Source organism: Rhinatrema bivittatum, chromosome 9, assembly GCF_901001135.1.
Source record: "Rhinatrema bivittatum chromosome 9, aRhiBiv1.1, whole genome shotgun sequence".
NCBI lineage: Eukaryota > Metazoa > Chordata > Amphibia > Gymnophiona > Rhinatrematidae > Rhinatrema > Rhinatrema bivittatum.
In genome coordinates, this window is record NC_042623.1 from 135,010,678 (window position 1) to 135,037,736 (window position 27,059).

Here is a 27,059-nt window from a genome sequence, read left to right on the forward strand (position 1 = left end):
GTAAATAGGAAATAGATTAAACACAGGTTTTCCCTTTCCTCAGGCTGCCAGCAGTGATGTAAGTGATGTTAATGATCATTACCTCAGCTTACTGAAGCCCCAGCCGCCCCGCTATTAAAACACTTGTCTTGTTACACTGTTTTATAGGTTGTTAAGGAAACACTGAGGCTGCTTGATAAGAAACCATGGGGTATCCAGACCATGACTTAAATATAAAAGCTGGCACTTACTGCCTTTTTCTCCTCCTACTGCTCCGTTCCCTCCCTCCAACCCCCCCCCCCCCCAAAAAAAAACAAAACACCAGAAGCGTTATATAAAAGGACGCCAGGATATAGAAATTTTATACATAAAAGAAAAGCATTTTCTGCAAAAGTATGGCTTTTAGAATAATTCCTAAGCTTAGTAACTTGTGAAGCACTGAACTTTCAGCCTTGGCTGCATTGTGTCTGTGAATGTTGGAATTACAGCACTGTGGGCCTCCAGTCAAGTGTGGCTCACGTCAAAAAGAAAGTGCTGCATAAAACTCAGAACTGTAAGTCCCCTTTGAGCAAGAACAAGGTGCCAAAATGAGCACTCATTCCCAGAGGGCCTGATGTATAAGGCGTGCTGAGCAAGGTGCATAGTTTTACCCGCAGTTTTGCGCACATTTTTTGTGTGCATACTTAACTCCTGATGCAGCAAGAAGTTTTGCATGTAAAACGTTGTTTTGGTTAGTGCCCTTGCATGTAAATTCACTGCTAATGAAGGCATTAGTAATTACCCCCCCCCCCCCTCAATGCAGAGTGTGAATATAGGCTTAACCTCTGGTTTAACACTATAAATTTAACTCCTGGTCAGAGGTGGAGGACATTTCCTGGAGCCAGTGTTAGCCTCTGGTGCTGAACCTGGAGTTCATAGTGTAGGGGTCCTGTATGCAGGATTTACATGCAAAATACCTGATTTATGCACAAATCAGGTTTTCTGCACAAGAACTGTGTGTTAAAAATATAGAAACTTGATGGCAGAGACACCATACAGCCTACCTGGGCTCCCTACCCACACCAATTATTCAGCTTTACGACAATCCCTACCTTTCTCTCAGAGATCTTGTGTTTATCCCATGTTTTCTTGAATTTGCACACTGTCCTTGTCTCTATCTCCACAGGCAGATGTTCCATGCAGCCACCACCCTCCCTGTAAAGAAATATTTCCTTAGATTACTTTTGAGTCTACCCCCCTTTCATCCTCATCCCATGATCCCTCGTTCTAGAGCCTTCTTTCCTTTAAAAGAGGCCTTCCTCTTATGCATGGAAATTTTTGAGAAATCTAAATCTGTCTCCCCTGTCCTTCCTTTCCTCTAGGGTATACATGTTTAGATCTTTAAGTCTGTCTCTATATACTTTAGAATGAAGACCATCGACCACTTTAGTAGCCCACCTTCTGGACTGACTCCCTCCTGTTTATATCTTTTTGAAAATGCAGTCTTCAGAACCGTACACTATTTCAAATGGGATCTCACCAGGAACTTACAGGGGCATTACTGCCTCCTTTTTTTTCTGCTGACCATGCCTCTCCAGATGCAGACAAGCATCTTTCTGGCTTTTGCCATTGCTTTATCCACCTGTTTGGCAACCTTAAAATCATCCAATACGATCACACCCAAATCCTACTCTTTCATGCTTAGAAATAGTTCACTCCCTATACTACTCCAGTCCCTTGGGTTTTTTTGAATCCCAAATGCATGACTGAATTTTTTTAGCATTAAATCTTAGTTGCCAGATTCTAGAGCATTCCTTGAGCTTCTGTAGATCTCGTCTCATGGTTTTCACACTTTCCTGGCCATCTACCCTCTTGCAGATTTTGGTATCCTTTGCAAAAAACAAAACACATACCTTTCCCGACAGTCCTTCCACAAAGTCATTAAAATGTTGAAAAGAACAAGTTCAAGGACCAATCCCTTCAGCACACCTCTAGTAACACCCCTCTCCTTGGAGTGAACGCCATTTTCCACTTCCTTTTGTCAACTTCCGCTCAACCAATTTCTAATCTAGTCAGTCCCTTTAGGGTCAATACCAAGGGCACTCCATTATATGTCACCTATGTGGAACCATCAAAGGGCTTACTGAAATCCAAGCACACCTGATCCAACTCTCTCTGCCCACCCAATCAAAGAAATTGATCGGATTTGTTTAACAAGACCTACCTATGATCAAAGCATGCCTCCTCAGATCTTGCAATGCATTGGATTCCAGAAACTGCACACTTTTAGCAGAGATTCCATGACTTTTTGTTCATCACAGAGGTCAGATTAACCAGCCTGTGGTTTCCGGTCGCCACCTTATTTCTGTTTTTGTGGTTTAAGAATCGCATCCGCCTGTCTCCAGTCCTCTGGAATTACTCCCGATTCTAAAGCAGCACTGAAAAGCTCAACCAGTCCTGTCCGGCCCCATTGCTTTGTCTACTTTACATTTACTTAGCCCTGCTCCTGGTGAACACCGAGCAGAAATACTTAAGCAATTTTGCTTTTTCCTCGGAGGCTTGTACCCTTTTCTCCCCTTCACTTCTGAGTCTTACAATGCCACTTGTGCACTTTCACTAATATTTGTTAAAGTCTTGTCCAGCCCTCCCCTGCCCTTATGCTGTATTTGCTGTTTTTTCTTCTGTTTGCATCTTTGCATTCCTGCCTACTTTCCCAGCTTCTCTTAGTTTTTGCAGATATTGTTGCCTGCCTTCATCTTTCCGCCATCTTATACTTTCTGAACGCTGACCTTTTTTTGCCTTATCTGTTCAGCTACTTCTTTAGAAAACCATAATTTCTTCTTTCCTCTTTATTTATTTCCCTAACAAAAATGTTAATGACCATTAATATCGTCTCTTAGTTTTTCCCCCTGCTCTTCTACTTCTCCATCCAGCTGATGAGGTTCGCCCCCATTTTAATAAAGTTAGTTTTTCTGAAGTCTGGGACCCTCATCTTTGAATGAATCTTCCATCGCCTGCACACTGAGACTGAATCCCGCCATCCGGTGATCACTGGATCTCAAACTATCATTCGCTACAAAATCGGAAGCACTGCCCCTGTTGGTGAGTACCCGGTCCGGTATCTCCCCCTCCTGTGTGGGTTCCGTTATCGGTTGATGCAGAGAATCCTGGATCCTCCCTGCTTCTAGAAGACATTGTAGTCAGGATGCCGCAGTCAACAACCAGCAGATTGAAATCCCCTGTCCTAGCAATTTTGTGAATATTCTCCATCAAATCTCTATTTCTTATGTCTGCTTTGGAGGTCTGTATGTTACAGCAATATAAACAGATGTTCTGGTCCCCCCCTTTCCAGATTAACCCACAGTGCTGCCTCCTTACCTCCATAATATTGCTTTAATATTTCTTATATATCGTGACTATTTTCCCTTTCTTTCTTCCCTGGTCTTCCTGAATAGATTGTAGGTCACTATAACTATATCCCAGTCTACATCCAGTTTTATATGCAGAAATGATTTGTGTGTAGAAAGTATGCGTTGTGTACAAATTGTTTTTCAGCACATAAATCATGATTTATGTTTATGATTTCTGTTAGAGATCGCTTAACTAATGCAAAAGAATGGCGTAGATTTTAACTTGGGCTTCTGCACACAAAATTTAAGTCAATGCACTTTTTAAGCTTCTGATGCATTAGTGTATCATTAGCTTACTCTATCAAGAGTTTGTTTTTTTTTAGTGCCTGTGTTAAGAAACTGTATGCTAATAAGATCCAGTTCATAACATTTTTAAAATAGACAGTAATTGTAGTTTGTACGGTGTAGTTGTCTCACATGGCATACGGTGTTGCAGTCTGATAGTGGTTCTAAAGAATTGGTACAGTTCTTACATGGATGCACATACATATTTCATGAATTAACCTGTTAGTTATTAATATATCTAAACCTCCTGAAACTCCTGCTTTCAGGGGGGGTTTAAGTGCTGCAAAACCAGTCTGTGCAACTGGATACTGTATGCAGACCACTTATAAAAGTACATTTTGGGAACCAAATGGGGAAAAAAAATCTAAGAAGATTTCCTTGTGCAACAAGAGGTAATTTTCAAAAAGATTTATGCATATAATTCTGGTACTCCTTGGGAAATTTTACACCACTGCACAGCTCAGAATTTGTGCAGAATACCCCTCCAGCAAAGAATTTAGACAGTCCCGGTGGGCTGCAAGTGAAGCCCATTCCGCTCGCAGTTGAATATGATGGAGGCCCGGGGGCTAAGAGTAGAGCCCATTCTGCATGCAGCCGACTTTGTGAGCTGCAAGCAGAGCCCATCCCACTCGTGGATGAAGATGACGGAGACCTGGCAGCCGCCAGCGGAATCTATCCCATTTGTACTTGAAGATGGAGGCCCGGCAGCCTTGAATGGACCCCATCCTTCTCGCAGCAGAAAATATGGAAGAGAGAGGGCGGGCAGGCAGAATCTATCCCGCCTGCAGCTGAAAAGGCAGAGGCCCAGAATGAGCACAAGTAAGGCTATGTGTTTGAAAGAGGAAGGGGTGATTATGTGTGTAAGGGATTGGGAGTCTGTGTGTGTGTGAGAGGGGCATATTGTGTGTGTATATAGGAGTGTGGGTGCTTATGTTTGTGTATGGGAGTGAGGGTGCATGTTTGTATATGAGAGAGGGAGCCTGTGTGAAGGGGTATGTATGTGTGAGAGAGAAATGAAGGGAGCCTGTGTACAAGGGTGTGTGAGAGAGAAGGAGCTTGTGAGAGAGTGTGTGTGTTTGAGAGAGAGGGAGCCTGTGTGAAGGGGGGGGTGTGTGAAAGAGGGACAGAGAGGAGCCTGTGTTAGGGTCTGTATGAGAGAGGAGTTAAACTTTAGGAGCGGAGGACTGGGGGCGGAGATAGAGTGCAAGGAGTTGAGCCTGGAGTGAGAGTGGAGAGAAAGGAGTTGGGGCCTGAGAGGGCAGAGTAAAAGGGGTCTGACCAGGGGAGCTAGGAGACAGTGGAAGAGGCACTCTTACAGTGTACTTTGAGGGGAATTCTGCTCAAAATATTTAAAACTCTGCATCTTTGAGTAATAACTCTTTTGTATTCCATTTTAAATTAATTACTCAGAGATTGTCCTGTATATTGTATTCAGGCCGGGATTTCCCAATAAGCACACTAGGCCTGTGCCTAGGGTGGCAAAAATCTGGGGGCCAGCAGGCCCACATAGGACTTTCTGTCTCCCAGCTGTGCTGAATCTCACTCATCAGTGAACAGCCTTCTGCTTCCTGCTGCAGCTCCCCCAGTGCAGAGACCTGGAGGGGAGGAGTGAGGTTGGAAGAGACAGGGCAAAGACAAAGTGTTCTGTTTCCTATTCCATCCCATCCCCTCCTGGCCTGTATAGGGAACAGGAAGAGAAGGGTGAGGCCACAGTATAGAGCAGAGAGCAAAGAAAAAACACTCTGCTCCCTAATCCCCCCCCACCCCCGCACACACTTCTCTTGTTATTTAGGAACATGAGGGGAGGAGATAAGCCTGAAGCAGAGCAGAGCCAAAAACCTGTGCCTTATACCTTCTGCTCTATTGTCCCTTATCGGGGGAGGGGGGGGGGAGGTAAGGGGCATGAACACCAACAGTGCCTAGGGGCGTCAAAATCTTAAATCCGTCACTGATTTTATTGCATTATTCTGATCAATATAAAGCATGCAGACTTTTGCTGAATTTTTTAAATACTGTATGCAGAATTCCTCCAGGAACAAACTGGGTTTTACATGTGTAAATGGGCTTTTGAAAATTGCTACAATATATGCTACTCTTCTGCATGAATTGCCTTTGAAAATTCACGCCTGCGTCTTTGAAATATTTTCGTAACAGCAGTTTTTGTAAGGGGAATCCAGTGTGCACTATTGATAGGATGTGTTGCTGACCAAGAAATTCATGTATCTAATCTTGCATCTTGCATCAATAATGTCAACTATGGCATAGGAAGTTGGATGAAAGCCTATAAATGTCAGAGCTAAAAAGGAAGTGATGGGCCTAAATGTAATGGCATGAGTTATGATGCCCTTTGCTAGTAAACCTTTCCCACTCACCAGAAACAAAGTTGATATTCAAAGAATTTGTCCAGTTAACTTTTTAAGTTAACAGGACAAACCCCAAAATTGAATTCCTCGCCCTTTCACTGGGTGACAACGATTGGGTGGCGGAGAGCGTTCTGGCTAACATTTATTCAGCACTGGTTGGATAAACTTACCTGGATAAAGTCTGTTCAGAAAAATCGTATCCAGCAGACTTTTCCAGTTAAGAGCTGCTAAAGATCCAAGTAAAGTTCCCACTCACTGGCTTGCAGAATATCTACCTCATAAAAACACTGCGTATGGTAGCAGATAAGCCCATCCACCCAATTCACTTCCAGTTGCAATACCGTAGACCCACAGTTCACAGGTTAAATGATTTGAAGGTACTCATTTTATTTCACATTTATATGTCAAAAAGGTCACAAGGTGGCTTGTAACATCCAGAACACAAATGTCAAATGCAATTAAAGAGAATTGAAGTTACTGCGCACAATGCGATTAAGTCATGTAGGAGTAGAACCAATGTGTTTCCGTTAAGCCTACATGAAGACTATAGCATCACTTGCTGCTTTGGCAGACCTGTGCCATTTGTAGCAAGAGGTTTTGTTTTTTTTTTATGATGCCTCGTTCCCCCCAGGAATGCTTCTCCTCCTTCCCCTGTTTTTCCATTCATCTGTTAGCATGCAGAAACAAGATCCTTAGGTTATTAACCTCCGTCCTGCATGTGAGTGAGCAGAGGTTCCTGTGGAGCAGCTGAGGTGGTCTGAAGAGCTGCAGCGATCATGTAACAATTTGCCTGATAGAGGGGACTGCATTAGATCTTAAAAGGGGCAGGGAGATTGCTGACCCAGGCCTGAAGTCTGACTAAGTCTGAAATTGTAGTACTCCACGTTGGGCAACTTTCTTTTTTTTTTTTTTTTTTTAATTGGAAAGGCAGATAGCAATGTAATTCTGTCTTCCATGGAATGGTGTGAGAGCTTGACCTTTTTTTCATGGAAAGGGTATCTAAAGTTAATGAGGAAATTGAGCTCAAATTATCTGGTTGTCCTGACCCCCCCTGACCTCACATTATTGTTGGGCTCAGACAAATGATGGTATTATCTAGGGTGGATTTTGCCAGGTTGGTAGTGAGGAGGTTGAAAGCTTTTTGATGTTTATGCTTTCCACCACAGGTCTACAGGACTCTTGCCTGTCTGTATTGGTGAGGTTGCCCAGACATGGGTGGAGTAAGTTTTTGTCACTACTAGTTAATGTGTCCTTGGAATACAGGCTGTTTCCTGCTACTTTACAACTGGCTGCCATCCGTCCTCTGCTATTTAAAAAAAAATACTAACCTAAATGCAGAAAAATGTAGTTATTACTGATAAGTGGCATATTTACTATTTTGGGGTAAAATAAAAAACCATAGTGCTGTCCCAGCTAATTGAATTTTTGGACTATGATAATTACTATGCCCCTTATTGATCTGGTTTGAGGCAGGATCATCGTCCTGGGACCACCCTTCTGGCCCTGACTGATGGCCTTTATCTGGTTAGGGATAGAGGAGAAGATAGTCATGTTCTGTTAGGTATCACAGCTACTTTTGACTTGTTTGACATTCACATTCTGCTTGAGCGTCTAGTCTCCTGTGTCATTAGTGGGAATGTTTTTGAATTGTTTGCATCTTTTTTTTTTTTTTTTTTTGTTTAATAGAATGCAGTTTGTGATAATGGCCAATTTTTGTTCTAAACCTTACTCTGTACTTTCCAGGGTCCTGCAAGGCTCTGTTATATCTCTGTTCCTTTTTAACTATTGGGCAAGTTAATTCAGGAATTCTTTTTCTGTGCTGATGATTTGCAGTGGTATTTATTTTATTTATTTACAATACTTTTATCCCACACAATTTAAGATTCTTGACGGGTTACAATAGTTACTTGGTAAATTTGAATTGGGGACCCCAGTTGTGATGCAGCACTGCCAATTTTAGCAGGTTACTTTGCAGAAATTGAGGAATGGTTGACCAGAAATCAGCTGTTAAATATGAGCAAATTGAAGATCCCCTGGATTGGCAAAGATAGGCCAAAGAAATGGGAATATTATCAGTTGATTGAGACAACATTCATTGCCTGGTTGCTGCTATTATGGCCAATAGCTTACTATCTTGGTTGCTCCTTGTGACCTTGGGCAAGTCACTTTACCCCCTATTACTTCATGTACAAACTTAGATTGTAAGCCCTCCGGGGATAGGAAAATACCTACACTACAGTACCTGAATGTAATCCACTTTGAAGTGCTGAAAAAAGTGTGAAAAGCGGAATATAAATCTAAATTAAAAAAAAAATTGGTCTATAATTGGTAAAAAAAGGGTCCTTATGTTTTAAAAAATGGTTTGAAAATGTGATACTAAATAGGAAGAAACGTGCCCTCCATATTGATCAGTTCCTGGTGTTTTACAGTTTGGCAAAGACATTATCACTACTCTATTTCCAACGTTATTGGATTATTAAGAATTTTAGATCATTTCTTCCGAGAGTAGGTAGATGTAGACATTCAAAGAAACTCTCTGATCTCATCCAAATCTTCAAACTTAGCACACAAGTTTTCATAAAGGTTCTTGACTATTTCTAAATCTGTTTTTCTCTACAGATTTCCTCTTTGCTGTTTGCAACACCTAGAATGTGCTGTTTCCATGTTCTACTTTGATTCCCATACAACTTTGTCTTAAAGTATTAAACAGAGAATTTTATTTTCTCCTGCAATAAAGTATTTAGATTTAACTTAAAGCTTTCCAATTTTATTCTTAAACTCCTCTGTACATCATTGAAATATTTAGTGTTAGCTTCCGTCAACTCTTGTGGCATTATAAACATTTGTGTTATAGCTTTTTTTTTTTCTTGCTATATATATTATATCTCCATGAAAGACCATTTTTATTATTTCCCAAAACACTCTGGATTTACTTCCTCCACTCTGTTATTAGATTCATATACTTGCTATTTAGTTATGAGAGATTCTCTGAATTTTGAATCCTGAAACCAAGCAGGATTGAATTTCCAAGAAAATGGCTGCCTCTCTCTTATATAAAAACTTATAGTAACTTTCATTGGAGACTGGGTTAACACCAATACTGGCAGATATAGTTATCCACAAATAGACTGTGATATCAGAAAGTGGTATATTGAGTATTAATCCATGTATATTAGAATAAAAAGTATAGTTTAAGCTCTCTGGGTCCAACCATTTCCAACTATCTAATAAATCCAGTTCCTTGATCAGAAACTGTGCCCTTTTATTCCCTCCATCCCACCAATTTGGTATGGAGGGGACACATCCTTCATAGCATTTGGTGAGATATTAAAATCCCCCCAATTCAATTTGGTACCCTCCAAATTGAGTTACTTATGCAATGATATTAGAAAGAAAACATGGCCATATCTCTTTGGGGCATATATGTTCCCCAGCAGAAGTTTTACCCCATATATTTGCCATGCTATCCCGAAAAAATGTCCTTGAGGACATCTGATCATTCGTTCACATATATTGGGTAGTTTCCTGTGTATAAGTATTGCTACACTGCTTTTACTGCTGGTATAGGATGAATATTCACATAAGCCAACCCAATCTGTTTTTAACTTCACATGCTCACTATCATCTAGATGAGTTTCTTGCAGGAATATAATATGTGTATCATTTCTTCAAATACATGAGTATTTTTTTCTTTTCATTGGAGAGTGTATTCCATTCACATTCCAGGAGTGAAACGTTATGGCTCTTCTTTTGATGTTGTGCCATACCTTAAAACAGCTCCATAAGTATCTAGAAACATCTGGAATTTTCTCTTGGCCAGTGCCTCCCAGTGTAAACAACTGGCACCACAATATTTTCCCTTATACTTAATAGGACTATGATGTGCTTCCAACAGATTCTCTAATAACTTAAACTGAAAACTCTCTGACTGTTGGTACTCAAATATGTACCATCCACAAATACTAACCACATAATCATTCATTACACATACATCCCACTCGCATCCTAACCCCAAGCATTTTTAACTATTATTCTTTCCCTTGTACCCCAGTTCTTATGTTGTAAGATAGGCACATCTCCTGTAACACTCCACACATTAAGTTCCACGCTGGCTTCTGTAAAGTTAACAAACAGAAAAGAAAAACAATATTCTACTTTCTCTCCTATGTGCTACGATCGACCCCCATTGCTAAATAGGTAAGGCATGCACATACTGTATATCATTCTCTATAATCAATTCCCCCAATAAAACCACACCATCCAAAGGATCCCAAGTCAAGAATGATGCTTCCATCGTAGAATACATGGTATAGTTTTTATTTATATTTTTTTGAGAAATTAACAAGAATCAAAGCAGATTGCAATTCCCAAATGACCTCCAAACATCAAATTTCTTGTTAATCAGAACCCAGTGCATTCCACTGCAGAATCCAGCTTCAGTTGTAGTCCTCACTGACTGTTTCAGCTTCCACAAAGGACAAATCATAATCTTTCCAACATATTAGGTGCAGATCTGAGTAATTGTCCCTGCTCTTTCCATCCCACATAATGTTTGCAGATCTTTAATATTTCAAATTGAAAGACCACATTTTTACTGTCACTAAATCTGCAGTTGTAGTTTCCAGTTCTACTCATTCAAAAGCAGTTGATCTGCAGTGCCCATATGAACATAGCCACAATGCAATTTGCTTTCACTCTCTTCAAAGGCCCAGTAATACGTGCCAGTTTTAGAAGCCCATCACCATGATACTGCTAATGCTTGGCTCCATCCTCCAGCACTTCTCGCTTCATTACAAATCAGAAGTTCAGTTCTTATTGTGATTGTATGGTTATTAAACCTCGGTCATTCAGAAGGGAAAAAAATTAACAACTAGAGATTGTGAACTCCATTGTTACGGTATAATAGGACATACGAAATTGCCATGCTGGGTCAGACCAAGGGTCCATCAAGCCCTTCTTGCAGCATCGCCAAGGCAGTATCATCGCTCAGAAACCAGAGCATCTAGAGCAGGGACAGTGATTGTGGAGCAATCCACTCCCAAACAGGCCGAAGCAATCTAGCACTGAGCAGCAGATAACGGTGTCAGCATTTGGTAGGGTAGGATTGTTGATGGCAAAGTGAGAAGAAAGCAGGAAGGATCAACAAAGTGGTTGGCTACCCAGGTCTAGTATCGAAGAGAGGCTGCAATCAAGCTAGCAGAGAACCCCTACCTGCCCCCCAGCATCGAAAGAGCCCTGCAGGATGTCAGAGGAAAACCATATGGAGGACACAAGCCATGTGTGTGAGGAATCCCAAGAAGTGAACATGGTGAATGCAGCTGCAAGAAAAAAGGAGCAAGAAGCCAGTTCCTAGCAAGGAATGCTCCCCCCCCCCATTTCTAGAGCCACTGTTTCTGCTCCCTCCAAGCGTAAGAGTGCAGCATACAAAAAGAACATCAGTGGCAGGCAAGATCGGGACCGCACAGCAGATCAAGAATCCAGGCCAGCTTCCAGCCAGCAAGTTGATGACCTTGAGCAGATAATTCTTAATCTGAGATAAGATGCAGCACAGTGAGTAAAAGATGGAAACCACAGAAGAACGGAATGAGCAAGCACCTGTGAAAAGGAGGAGAGCACAAAATGGTACAGCAAATCAAGAGGTACTAACCCAGAATGCTGCACCAGTCCAGAGAGATACCAATGCGGGTGAGTTTCTTTACAGTTCTGACAAAGAAGGGGGTGATTCTGTGAGTGGGGTGTGTGGGTATATGAATTTAGGAAGGGGCAAGGTTTGGGAGATGGAAAGTAGGGTGCATAAGAAAGATAAGGAGAAGATGAGGAAGGGAAAGAAAACGCTTTTTAAGCTCTCGGGCAGTAAAAACAGAAGGCGAGAGAGAGGAGCATTCAATGTCTGGGATTCTTCCAGGTCAGAGTCCTCCAGCACTAGTGATTCATCATCCAGTTCTGAATCTGAAGTCAGAGCTTGTAGCAGCCTAGTACCAATAGATGGCATAAGGTCGAGCCTGCATATGGGTGGAACAGTATCATGGGTTTGTGTCCGATAACACCCCTTGGGGTCCGTGTCCCAAATAAGATAAAGCGAATGATATGGTAGGATAAATATGTGGATGTCTTTAAGCTGTTGTGGGATCACGAGGAGGCAGGCGAAGAGAAATTGACAGAGAAAATAGCTGGTGGGGGGGTCTAGAAAAAGGCAGCAAGTGTCCAGATCTATAAATAACTGGATCTTGGGTTTTCACGCCTTGGCTAACGTTACTGGGGAGAAGAGGCCTGATTTGTATGCCGTCCGTGGAGGTACTCCGACATGATAATTAGAGCTTACAGAACCTACGGCTGTTGGGCCTGGTTAAACTGCAACAAAAGTTTAGAAAGAAGCTAGCTTGCAACAAATCAGCAACTTGGGGAGTTAGAAATATAGACCTATGGCTTAGTGAGATGACTCCACTACAGCCACAGTGCTTCAGTCAGGGTCAAGTCCATACCTGAGAGTTGTGGGACAGAGCAGTGTAAATTCCTCCCTACGCTGTTCTCTCGAACAGCAACTGCCTTGTTGGTAGTTCAACAATGGCCAGGGTTCATAGATGCATGCCTGCACGTTCAAGCTCACATGCTAACTGTGGGAGGGGGCACCCAGGCATGCATTGCCAAAGGGAGAGCTCAAGGGCTTCCTCTGCGCCTGCAGCAAGCCACTTAAAATGCAGATACCTCAGTATCTTCACCTGCAGTGAGCCCATAGCTACTCGAATACCCAGATCCTAAAGCTGTGCAGTTGCGACGGGGGAGTTGTATTTGGATTTAGAATAGCATACAAGGGGCCAGTGGGCACATTTCACACAATAAAGCTCTGGAATTAGTTGTCAGAAGATGTGGTTAGTGCAGTTAGTGTAGCTGGGTTCAAAAAAGGTTTGGATAAGTTCTTGGAGGAGAAGTCCATTAACTGCTATTAATCAAGTTTACTTAGCTGATAGCCACTGCTATTAATTGCATCAGTAGCGTGGGAGCTTCTTAGTGTTTGGGTAATTGCCGGCCTGGTTTGGCCTCTGTTGGAAACAGGATGCTGGGCTTGATGGACCCTTGGTCTGACCCAGCATGGCAATTTCTTATGTTCTTAACAGGAGACATTTATGCTGGCAGGCCACTTAGATCACTTGCATACGTGTCTGGAAACTCATCTGAAATAATATAGGTACTACTCTGCAGCGCTGTATGATTATTACATCAAAAACCTGGAAAGCTGTGTGCCATTATGACAAAGCCTAATTTCCAGGAGACTGAGCCCCGAAACTACTGATTTTTCTCTCTCATACTTTGTGCAACATGAAAATAATCTGTCCGCTATATATGGCTGCTTCTTGAATAAGAGAAATAACTGGTGATAGTTTACACTCTGACCTTGCATACGTGTCCATCAAGCCCAGCATCCTTTTTCCAACAGAGGCCAAACCAGGTCACAAGAACCTGGCAATTACCCAAACACTAAGAAGATCCCATGCTACTGATGCAATTAATAGCAGTGGTTATTCCCTAAGTAAACTTGATTAATAGTCGTTAATGGACTTCTCCTCCAAGAACTTATCCAAACCTTTACTCTGGTTAAGTCGCTCAAGTCAAAAGAGGTCCAAAGAATTGTACATAAGGCCCTAAACAACTGTTTCTGCTGTATAAATAATCTCTTGATAGTGATGTAATATTTACATGAGACAATAAATATATTTAGTTTGTTTGTCCATACTTTTATAGCTGTTACATGTTTTGTTTTTTTTGTGTGTAACCCACTTTGATGGCATCCTAATTGGCAGGATATTAGATGTGGAAAAAAAAAAAAATCAAACTAGCTCTTGCTATCAGCACATTTCCCAGACCCCTTCATCTTGAAATTTCCATTCTATTTCTCTGCACTGAAGCAATAGGGCAACTTTCCATGCTGGTATGATATGCTAGGCATCCACCTACTACTGCCTCCATGCAAAGCCTCAGCAGCATGGGGAAAATGTGTTATTATAAGATTCACCCCAGGAAGTTGGGAGCTGAGAAATGTAGGCTTTGGGTAAGAAGTATGACATTGCCTTGGCATTGCTGGTTGCTTTTATTTATTTATTTAGAGTAGCTGGAAATGACAAGATATTGTTAAGGCTTTTAGTGTGGCTACAGATTCCCTTCCGCCTTTTTCACTGTGCCTATCCTGTGCAGATCTGAACATGTGACCATACTGCTACGGTACAGTTTGTCCTTTTCACTAAGATGATCATTCAGCTATGTTGGAAAAGCAAACTCTGCACAGTTCACTCCCCCTCTGTTGAAATCAGGCAATGTCTTCCCTTGTCATTAGTTCTTTAACATCATTTGCATTGCTACCTAATTTTAGGTCTAGCAATTGAAAACCATCGAGCTATGCAAAATATATATGGGTATTCTGCTAATTTGCAATATGAGATCAAGGAAAAGTTAAGAGTAAATAAGAAATCTGTAAGGGAGTTCTCCAGAGAGTTTCCAAGCATACCTCAAAGGATTTGCAAAGATAGGCTTTCCTTTCAGTGGAAGGGACCACACAACGTAAATCCTGTTTCTTGGGTAATTTAGATGCACAAGACAGAAGGACTTTTCAGCTTGTGGAAAGTCTGTAGCGAAAAATGTACTGAGCTTACCTATCTTTCAAGAACATGCTAAACACCAGCACCAAACGCAGCAGGCACAAATAGTCAATTGTATAGTGGAAAAGCATCATCTCCCAGGGAGACGGTAATAGTGAGCAAGAGACATATTGCGTCTGTCTGTTACCTTTGGCAGAGGTCATTATCTTACTGTGCAATAGAAATCGGCAGTTGAAAACATTTTAGGAAGTCTTCTATAGAGAAGAACGAACCTGAGGATAGCATAAATTATTGTAATGTCCAGCCTGAGTCTGTAGGAAGCCCTTCAAGACTCTAAAGGTTGGATTCTGCATCTGTAGTTCTGTATGATATATAATATGTGTTTAACTTAGTTTTAATGTTGCTTATTTATGCTTTTTCAAAATATCTTTGAAGAATACACCAGAAAAATACAATTCAGACAGAAAATTCTGATAACAATCCATGATTCCTACAAATTTCCCCCCAAAAGTGAAGCATTTCTCCCCCCCCCCCCCCCCAAAATCCTTCTTCCTTCCGGACAGAAACAACAAACGGGGAATTATTTTGACATAGTTAACAAACCTAACTGCGAAAGAGAGCAGCAACTATTGGTCAAAATGGAAAGAACTGACACTTAGTGAAATAATCAGATATCTAACCTGTCCATATGCTCAGTCATCAAAAGGACTTTGTAACCGCAGGGAGTCAGGTAAAGATCAAGAGAACTGGTACCAGGTCTCTTTGAATAACAATTTCTTTTTCCAAGAAAAGTGTCAATACTGTAACCATATTCCATCTGAAACAGCTCAAACATGAGAGAACACCACATGTCCATGTTGGGAGGTGAAGGCTTAATCCATTGGAGCATAATGCACTTCTTGACAATCAAGCATACCTTGGAGACAAACAAGATATTGTCCACATAAGTATCAATGTCGTTTAAAAGACAAAAAGAGCAAGACTATTGAATGTCAGCATGCATGATAGTGTTGAGCTGACCCCGTATCGACTCCCAAAAGGCCTGAATATGTACATACCACCAAAGACAATGGATCAAGGAGGGCTGTGCACCACAACATTTAAGACATTTACTCTCCCCTGTATGAGCGCAAAGGCAAAAACACAGTCCTATGAAAAATTCTAGTTTGCAACTCACAAACAGCTACATTGGTGGACATTTTGGGGCTCGATGTGTAACACGCAGCATGAGCACATCAAGGTCACACTCAACATCCTCCTGCCAGTTCAGGATAAGCTTATCTTAAATTGAATATGATTTAAAATTTTGTAGAAAAGCATATAGATGTGATAGGGACCCCAACTTATTGGCAAACAGTTTTAACAATGCTGAGTAAGAACTCTCCAATGCTACAGCTTCGGCAGATTTGGAGCACTTGAAAATGTGCCCTAATTTGGCCATACAGTAGAAAATGTCTACTCTGAAAACCCAGTTTGTCTTTGCACTCATCAAACGAATACAGCTTCCCTGCACTAGGATCCCGGAATTCATGTAGAATTCACTCTGGAGATACCCATAGACCATGCGTCCTAGACAGCTCCAGTGAAGGGAATCTCGGATTCGCTCACAAGGGCAGTTGTGGAGAGACATGAATTGCCAGGAATAAAAATTTACGGATCAGAACCCAGGTCCATCAAACCACCTGTACCAATTTGAAGGAAAATGTAAAACTTTTTAAATCCTCTGGTCTGGCATGTAGGACAACTTTAGGGTATAAGGGAGCTCAAAGAGCTGAAATCATTTGATAATCCGTATATTCAGAAGTCACGTACAACCAGTCTCCCAGAAAATAAAGATGCTCCACCCAATTGTATAACAAAGGGTGATATATTGGTAAATGCGCCCCTCCAAGCCAAATTTTCGTAACATTGTAAGCAAAAAGGGCCAGGCTACCCTGTCAAAAACCTTTTCCGTATCACAGCTTACCAATAGAGGCTCCAATGTAGTTATGTATGAAGCTTTCCAGAGCAGCATGGACCATATGAATATTTACTGTGGAGTGCCAACCACATACAGAGTCTACCTGGTCTGGCTATACCAACTTGTGCATCAGATATTTTAAACGGTTAGCCAGAATCTTAGCATAGATCTTTATATCTAGATTCAGAAGTGATATAGGGCGATAAGATGCCGGCAGTTGTTCATCCCGCCCCGGCTTGGGCAAAACCACAATAGTGCCTTCGCTCATAGTATCTGGCATTTTACCCTCCTCACAGGTGGCTTCATAAACCCTCTGTAAAGAAACTGTCACGTCATTGATTAAGGATTTATAAAAGAAGACATCTAGACCATCAGGTCCAGGAGTCTTCATATATATGGTAAAGATTTTATAACCTCCTGAATTTCTTCTCCAGTAATATGGCAGTTTAACTTCACTAAGGCTTCTTCTGTAAGACAAGGAAACTGCACACCTGCCAAAACTTCATTTCTTCAGGGGTTGCAGGTTCAGCAGCATAAAGTTCCTGATAAAATTCATGAAACACTTGCTATTTCCACTGTGTCAGTCAACACTTTGTCATGTTTAGTTCTAATAGAAGGGATAAATTTAGGAGGGTTCTGACCTTTCAATAAGTTAGCCAACAGGCGCCCCAATTTATTCCCAAGTTGAAATAAGTGATATTTCATATATTGCAGGGAGTCTACTGCCCTAGGATGCACAAGACTATTTAAGGCCATATGCATGACCTTAAATTCATCCATCAGGGCAGCATTGGTATTTTGAAGTAACTGGCATTTGCACACCCTCAACTTCTTCTCTAAATTGATATTTGCATTCCGCTTTTCTGCCTATAACTAACATAGCTAATTATGTCACCCCTACATCATTTTCGACTACTGCGTCACAGCCCTCCACAAGATCCATGCGATTGCTAAATTCCGTCACAGAGGAACGCATTTCTGCTATTAGCTCTGATATTTGGGTGAGCCGCGCGTCGAGCACTGCTACAACCGCAGCAGTTACCTTCTCTTCCAGTGGCTCGTCAGCGGGAATGGCAGGAAGTTCAGATTTAGCCGTGTCCATTTTGGTGTCTGGGGCATTCAATCTGTCTCTGTCTTTTTTCACAGATTTGGTGGCTATTAGGGTCAGCAAAAATGCTTGAATCTCATTCCCTGAGCCTGCTAGCAATATCTCTGTGCCCTGATTCAAAGAGTGGTCAATTGAAAGCTGGAAGAATACAGGTTTATCTGAGTGGTGGCTGGAGCTTGATCTTTCCCGTCCCATCGAGCCTACCACATCAAGTGACTTGTAGCTTATTTATGCTTATGTGGGGAAAACATCCCTGCAAACCTCTTCAGAGAGGGCAGTGTGAGACATGAGAAACAATCAGTGCTGCTTCTCAGCCTGTAGATCCTGTGCACAGTGCAAGATAAGTCTTTTGAAGCAGCTTGTTAAGACAGCTATAATAAATGAACTTATAGAAATAATTTCTCTCATTTATAAGGTGGATTTTTGATATACCTGAAAATCAGAAGTTGTCATAATTTTTAAACAAAAATGATATATTTTTGTAACATTACTAATTTATTGTTTTTTTCTTTGCTTAAATTTCAGAATGATGACTCTACGACCTCAGCAAATATTTCTATGAACTCAAGGGTATCCGGACTATCTATATTTCATACATCATAACTACGACCTCACATCTTCCTCAGTAGATGGTACGATGCATCAAGCTCAGTTTTGTTTACTTTTTACACACAAACCTCAGGAGTTAGTTGACTGAACTGCACATTCTGTGTTGTGCCAAGTAAAAAGCACTATGACGCCTGAATGAGTCTTTCACTTCATCCTTTACCGTAAGGACTCGGCTGGCCTCAGTGGACTGGAGATGTGCCCACCACTGTGTCATGGTGAGACTGGGTATACTACTAGCACATTTTACACAATGCGTTCAATTTCATTTGCTGCTGAAAAAAAAAAACACATTACAAATCATTGTTGTAAATTATTACGTACAAAACTGTTAATAATGTTGGCTGGAGAGTATTAAATATTTAACATAGTTTTTTTGATTTCTACATGTACTTTTCTAATTAAAAAATTGTAACTTTTCTTTCCTACAGCACATCTTTGATGTGGAACCGAGGTATACTTTGTTCTGTTGTAAACAGAGTGGGGAATTTGCTTAAAACAAGGCTAATGAGAATAGAGTAGGGTACTATTCTTGTTTTAAGATTGTAATTCAGAAAATAATATGATATGAATTGTAGGCCTATGAGGCCTTGCTTGTACAGCCCTATTTTATGATAACTGTCACTTGTAACATAACCTTGACCTTGACGTGTGTTCTTTCCAACAAACGTTTTTTGTACCTCTTCTGTAAGATGATAGGCTCCATTAACTAATCTAAAGATAAATTTACTGTATATGGTACTCATGTCAACAACTTGAACTTGTCATTTGCCCAGGAACATAAAATGAGAACAAAATAACCCTGAAATCAAAGTCTTCCATTATAAATATTGTAAAAAAAAAAAAAGTGAAACTTGGATAAATTCTTCAGATCTGAACTTTCCCTGGAATGAGCAATGTGGGTGTTTGTAAATTCTGGAAATCTTTCTACACGTAATAAACTAGATACTGTTTACTTTTTTCTGGTAAGATGGTCCCAGTTGTTTTTTCTCTCAGAAGATTGGGTCTTTGAATATGCATGCAAGGTTTTACCAGGTGTGGCTCCAGGTCACCTGTTGGTATACTATATCTGAACCAGAATTATAGCTTTGGAGAATATTGCACTTATGAACTCGCAGTTCCATGCCTGACACCTTTTCTTGGATATCTGTGCTATGAAAAAGGGAAGTTCTCGTCAGCAGACGAAACAGAGCCACTTTTCTTTTGAATCCCATTATTTAAAAATTAGCAGATCAATTCCTTTAGTGATTTCCATGAACATTTTATATTGGGATTGAGAAATTTAATTTTAGTCAACTTTGTACATAAGGAAGTGACAAACAGTATTGGTCATATCATTTAGCCCATGGAGATATGAATATCCTTAGCAAGTATTAGACTGCCCAATGTAAGTTTTATGTTAAATATGTAAGAGGGTTTGATCATTTGTTGTGAAGAGAAGTTCAAATTCTTGTGTTGTACAACACAATCATCAGTCAACTGAGTTAGACTGTTTGTAATATACGCGCATAACCCTTTGAAAATCCGCCCCATAGTGAATTCACTAATACATTTAAAGAACATTAATTAGACACATTCCTACTCCCATAGCAACCTATGAACTGAACAAATTTAAGATGATGGCAGCAGTCCACCAGCAAGAGGGGGGGCTTCCCAGTCTTTTGCATCGAGTGACACACGTATGATTTTTTAGCCGCCGGTGAGAAATTGTACATGTGCATATGATGCAAAGAGCTCCTGTCTCTCAGAGAATGAGTTTGATATCTAGAGGCTAGAGTGGCAAAACTGGAGGAGCTGAGGCAGACAGAGAGGTATGTAGATGAGACCTTCAGGGACATAGTAGCCAAGTCCCAACTTCAGACTGGCAGCCCTGGTGCTGCCTTGGAGGAAGAAGGTCTCATGATCGGAGAGCATCAACCTGGTGCAGCAGGAAAGCATCCTGCAGCAAGGACCTGCTCTCTAGGTGGTGCATTGTCCTTTCACACCAAGGATGTGTCTCCTACTGCCAAGGAGGGAAGGGTTAGGTCGGCCGTCATAGTTGGAGATTTGATTATTAGGAATGTAGATGGCTGGTGGGCGTGAGGATAGTCTGTAACATGCCTACCTGGTGTGAAGGTGGCGGACCTTACAACTCACCTAGCTAGGATTTTAGACAGTGCTGGGGAGGAGCTGACTGTTGTGGTACATGTGGGCACCAACGACATAGGAAAATGTGGGAGGGAGGTTCTAGAAGCCAAATTTAGAAATCTTAAATCTAGAACCTCCAGGGAAGCATTCTCTGAAATGCTCCCTGTTCCATGCGCAGGTCTCCAGAGATAGGCAGAGCTCCGGAGCTTCAATGCATGGATGAGACGATGGGGCAAGGAAGAGGGATTCAGTTTTGTTAGGAATCGGGGAACTTTTTGGGGAAGGGGTAGTCTCTTCCAAAGGGATGGGCTCCGCCTTAACCAGGGTGGAACCAGACTGCTGACGCTAACCTTTAAAAAGGAGATAGTGCAGCTTTTAAACTAGAACAAAGGGGAAAGCAGACAGTCGCTCAGCAGTGCATGGTTTTGAGGGGGGTATCTTCAAAGGATACTGATGATGCATTAGAATTAGGGCATCCCGACAGTGAGGTTCCAATAATAAGAAAAGTAGTCCAAGTGCCTGTAACTAAAAACTCACCTGAGCTAAAAAAATTCTAACTTATCCCTATCAATTAAAAAGCAGAATGAAAATACAAACAAAAAACAAGCTTTGAAATGTTTGTATGCTAATGCCAGAAGTCTAAGAAGTAAGATAGGAGAATTAGAATGTATAGCAGTGAATGGTGATATAGACTTAATTGGCATCTCAGAGACATGGTGGAAGGAGGATAACCAATGGGACAGTGCTATACCGGGGTACAAATTATATCTCAATGACAGAGATGAGCACCCGGGAGGCGGTGTGGTGCTTTATGTCCGAGATGGCATAGAGTCCAACAGGATAAACATCCTGCATGAGACTAAATGCACAATCGAATCTTTATGGGTAGAAATCCCTTGTGTATAGGGGAAGACTATAGTGATAGGAGTATACTATCATCCACCTGGTCAAGATGGTGAGACGGACAATGAAATGCTAAGAGAAATTATAGAAGCTAACCAAATTGGTAGTGCGGTAATAATGGGAGATTTCAATTACCCCATATTGACTGGGTAAATGTATCATCGGGACATGCTAGAGAGATAAAGTTCCTAGATGAAATAATTGACAGCTTTATGGAGCAATTGGTTCAGGAATCAACGAGAGAGGGAGCCATTTTAGATCTAATTCTCAGTGGAGCACAGGATTTGGTGAGAAAGGTAACAGTGGTGGGGCCGCTTGGCAATAGTGATCATAATATGATCAAATTTGAATTAATGACTGGAAGGGGGACAGTAAGCAAAACCTTGGCTCTTGTGCTAAACTTTCAAAAGGGAAACTTTGATAAAATGAGAAAAATAGAAAAAACTGAAAGGAGCAGATAAAAGGGTAAAAAGTGTGCAAGAGGGTTGGTCATTGTTAAAAAAAAATAAATACATAAATAAATACCATCCTAGAAGCACAGTCCACATGTATTCCACACATTAAGAAAGGTGGAAAGAAGGCAAAACGATCACCGGCATGTTTGAAAGGGGAGGTGAAAGAAGCTATTTTAGCCAAAAGATATTCATTCAATAATTGGAAGAAGGATCCAACAGAAGAAAATAGGAAAATGCATAAACGTTGGCAAGTTAAATGTAAGACATTGATAAGACAGCTAAGAGAGAATTTGAAAAGAAGTTGGCCATAGAGGCAAAAACTCACAGTAAAAACATTTTTAAATATATCCGAAGCAGAAAGCCTGTGAGGGAGTCAGTTGGACCGTTAGATGATCAAGGGGTTAAAGGGGCACTTAGAGAAGATAAGGCCATCGCGGAAAGATTAAATTATTTTTTTGCTTCAGTGTTTACTGAAGAGGATGTTGGGGAGAAACCCGTATCAGAGAAGGTTTTCATGGGTGATGATTCAGTTGGACTGACCCAAATCACAGTGAACCTAGAAGATGTGGTAGAAAACTGAAGAGTAGTAAATCACCTGGACTGGATGGTATACACCCCAGGGTTCTGAAGGAACTCAAAAATGAAATTTCAGACCTATTAGTAAAAATTTGTAACTTATCATTAAAATCATCCATTGTACCTGAAGACTGGAGGCTGGCTAACGTAACCCCAATATTTAAAAAGGGCTCCAGGGGTGATCCGGGAAACTACAGACCAGTTAGCCTGATTTCAGTGCCAGGAAAAATAGTGGAAAGTGTTCTAAATATCAAAATCACATAACATATAGAAAGACATGGTTTAATGGAACAAAGTCAGTATGGCTTTACCCAAAGCAAGTCTTGCTTCACAAATCTGCTTCACTTTTTTGAAGGAGTTAATAAACATCTAGATAAAGGTGAACCGGTAGATTTAGTATATTTGGATTTTCAGAAGGCATTTGACAAAGTTCCTCATGAGAGGCTTCTAGGAAAATTAAAAAGTCATGGGATAGGTGGTGATATCCTTTCATGGATTACAAGCTGGCTAAAATACAGGAAACAGAGAGTAGGATTAAATGGACAATTTTCTCAGTGGAAGAGAGTGGGCAGTGGAGTGCCTTAGGGATCTGTATTGGGACCCGTACTTTTCAATATATTTATAAATGATCTGGAAAGAAATACGACGAATGAGGTAATCAAATTTGCAGATACAAAATTGTTCAGAATAGTTAAATCACAAGCAGATTGTGATAAATTGCAGAAAGACCTTGTGAGACTGGAAAATTGGGCATCCAAATGGCAGATGAAATTTAATGTGGATAAGTGCAAGGTGATGCATATAGGGAAAAATAACCCATGCTATAGTTACACAATGTTGGGTTCCATATTAGGAGCTACCACCCAAGAAAGAGATCTAAGCGTCATAGTGGATAACACATTGAAATTGTCAGTTCAGTGTGCTGTGGCAGTCAAAAAAGCAAACAGAATGTTGGGAATTATTAGAAAGGGAATGGTGAATAAACTGGAAAATGTCATAATGCCTCTGTATCGCTCCATGGTGAGACTGCACCTTGAATATTGTGTACAATTCTGGTCGCCGCATCTCAAAAAATATATAGTTGCGATGCAGAAGGTACAGAGAAGGGCGACCAAAACGATAAAGGGAATGGAACAGCTCTCCTATGAGGAAAGACTAAAGAGGTTTGGACTTTTCAGTTTGGAGAAGAGACAGCTGAGGGGGGATATGATATATGTTTAAAACCATGAGGTCTAGAGCGGGTTAATGTGAATCAGTTATTTACTCTGTCAGATAATAGAAAGACTAGGGGGCACTCCATGAAGTTAGCATGTGGCACATTTAAAACTAATCGGAGAAAGTTCTTTTTCACTCAACGCACAATTGAACTCTGGAATTTGTTGCCAGGCGATGTGGTAGTGCAGTTAGTATAGCTGTGTTTAAAAAAGGATTGGATAAGTTCTTGGAGTAGAAGTCCATTACCTGCTATTAATTAAGTTGACTTAGAAAATAGTCACTGCTATTATTAGCAACAGTAGCATGGAATAGACTTAGTGTTTGGGTACCTGCCAGGTTTTTATGGCCTGGATTGGCCAATGTTGGAAACAGGATGCTGGGCTTGATGGGCCCTTGGTCTGACCCAGTATGGCATGTTCTTATCAGCTAGGGGGAAGGAAGTAGAAAGAGGAAATAGCTGTGTATATATAAACATCTGTCTCATTCACAACATTGGGTATAGGCTTTTATTAGGAAGGCTACTTCTCTCTCTTGCACGCCTTGATGAAAGTCCTTGCACAGAGCACACAACTACACACATTATATGTAGTCACGCTCCTTGTTTGTTTGGTTTTTTTTTTTTTCATTTTTATTTTTTTAATGTCCTGAATCCATTCTTCAGTCTGTTCAAGCGGCATTCATAGTTTAAATGGAATTGAAGTGCTGCATCCATGAGTTTTAAATAAGAATTTGCAGTGTCTTACCTGCTTATCTAGATTCAGAACAATGGGGGTGGTTAAGAAAGGAGAGATTTCAAAAACTCTAAATAATATTCTCCATGAATTCTCAAACAAAATGAAAAAAAAAAAAAGCTAAACCAAATCATGACCTGCACACTGAATTATCTAAAAAAAAAGTCTTCCTGGTACTGTTGCTTCAGTTTGATTTCATTCAGAATTTATGACTCTAGCTACTCCTTTGTGTACCAAAGAGAAATATTTAACAAACATTACTTACTCAACTACAAACATAACTACCAATAGGCTGTAAGTCTTAAGATTTATGTGCACTCTGCGAACAATAAAATATCTAAGCATTCATTTTTCTCAATTCTCACTCAGGCAGATGTGATCCTACTGTTCTATTAGAGGCACAGGTTCAAAATTATATGTTAGAGACATCTGTCATGCAGCTTATCGACACACAAAATATTTCCTATCAGAAGGCTCCTTTTAAGTGGTAGTAATTCTATTGTGTTCTGAATTTAAAGAGCTCTGTCTGTTTGGTTTTGCATTTATTGAATACCAAAAGTGAGAGCTGCATGAGAGGAAAAGTGTTTCTTTAACTCTCTGTATTTCTCTCTACCTTTTTTATGTTTTATCTGCCCAAATTTTATACCATGAAAATGCAAAAGTCAAAACGTGCCCACATAGAAACAATGAATCATGAGCACTAGCAATGAAGTGAGACACTTTGATTTACATTGTGATGTAGAAGAGCATATGCTTTTAATACCCTAAAATAATACAGTGCTCTCCACTCTATCAGTACTACCCAACGCTGTCTGGGAACAGACCTACTTGCAACAACAAACCTAAGGAAAAAATACATAGAACTTTAGAGAAAATATGTTGATATGCCTTGTTCTCATTTTTGGAATTCATTCTACGTAAAGCTGCATAAATCTGCTGGCCTTGGAAGAACACACAGTTGAAATCAGTTTCTGTCATTTTGTAACACCAACAAAGACTAGACCAGTGTTTCTAACTTTTTCAAACCTAAGCACACCTTCAATAATAAATATGTTGTGTGGCACAAAACAGGCAGTGTGGTCATGGAGAGGACTCGTATGGCCAAAAGAACTAGAGAAGCACTGAAAGCCCCCGCCATCTCTCTTCCAAATCTTAAAGGGAGGGAAGAGGCAGAGACACACATGAATCCATCAGTGGACCAGCTCCTATATACAGTATACACAAATGCAAAAGGGAGTAGTTGGTGTGGTGCATATAACAGGCTCGGTTATTTACCTTGACTGACATGTGACTGCCCGAGTTCCTCCACTGCTGCTGCTCCCACTCAGTGAGTCATATCCAGTGCTTAGTGCACCCTGTCCTCATCTTACTCAGTCTGGGGATAAGACAGATGGGGGCTTAGGAAGGAGAATCCAAGGTGATGCTGTCTGCAATGCGTGTGCCTCGCAAAGCAGAGTCCAGCTATCCATGCCCTGCATGCTACCCAATAATTAGCATTCCAGGGCTCATGCTGTAGTTAAGAAAAAGAGGTATGCATAATTACACGTTCTCAGAAAGGAATTCCTGCACATTTAAGGACCACTGCTGGTGTGTCTTGTTGTAAGGTGTTCTAAGCAGAGCCCAGGTGCTGGCCTGAGATCTAACCGCAGGTAGTGCTGACTTTTCCATTGCATACCTGATGAGGTCTGAAGGCACAGCAGTGTGCCATATCAAACTGGTTGGGGAAACTAGGGATGTGAATCGTTTTTCTAATGAATTGAAATATCATACGATATTTCTAAATTCGTTAATATATCGGGTAAAAAAAGAAACTATCACTTTTCCCCCTGAATTTTCGTAAAAATCGTTTTTCGAGTTAGTACGCACTAACAAAAAAACGTTTATTTTTGTTATTTTGTTACTTTTTGCTATTTTTGTTAGTGCGCGCACTAAACCGAAAAACGATTTTTCACTAAAAAAAAACCCAAAAAAACAAACAAACAAAAAAAAACGGGGATCCACAGGAAAACGAGATTTTCCCGCGGCCAGACAAACCTGAAAGCGGGACCGATTGGGCACCCGATTCACATCCCTAGGGGAAACACTGGAATAGAAGCGGCAGATGAAATGGTCTTGGCTGATAGTAACAAACAACATGTATGCACAGTGTTATGGGAATTTCTATGCTCAGACTTGATTAAGCTGCCAAGTGGACATTTAAACCACAGAGATGTAAACAGACAACTGAGCTTTCATCTAGTTTGCTAGCAGTTGAAATGCCAAGCCTTCTCCGATAGTGTTAGTTTCTCAAATGTGAAATGGTCCTAGAAAGGGAGCAGTTTGAGAACTGTAAGCAAAATAATGATTCTTTTTATGTAGGAAACTTCTAATTTTTTTGGAGGGGGGAAGGCTTGAACATTTATTCAGAAGGGAAAGTGCTTTACCTTGAACACTGGATTACCTGACGACAGTTCAGTATGTTTACCTGTGTTTTTCTTCTTTTTTTTTTTACAGGAACAATGTCATAACATGAAGTTAAATATTCAGTAAAATTAGTTTTACTTTCTTTCAGTTGATATTGGAGGCTAGCTCTGCCTCCAGGCTAGAATGTACAGTAATGTACATATCTTTAAGTGTGCTGTTACATAAAATCAGAGGAGTGATGTAAATACCTAAAAAAAAAAAAAAAAATTTGTAGGAACAAAATCTGGAGTTGTATTCCAATTACAATAAGTTTGTAAGAAATTGATTAAATCATGTGAAAAAGCATGTAGCGTTAGTTCCTAACACTT

The 27,059-nt window shown here is 40.7% G+C and overlaps 1 protein-coding gene across 1 annotated transcript in view; it reads left to right on the forward strand.

The window, feature by feature from the left end:
• The window catches only part of IRS1 (insulin receptor substrate 1), a 149,291-nt gene extending 130,041 nt beyond the window's left edge, over positions 1-19,250 (forward strand). Inside the window, exon 2 of the mRNA XM_029615048.1 lies at positions 18,201-19,250. Coding sequence (XP_029470908.1) covers positions 18,201-18,205 — 5 coding nt within the window. The 3' untranslated portion in view covers positions 18,206-19,250. The remainder of the gene's footprint in view (positions 1-18,200) is intronic.
• Positions 19,251-27,059: the final 7,809 nt, after the last annotated feature.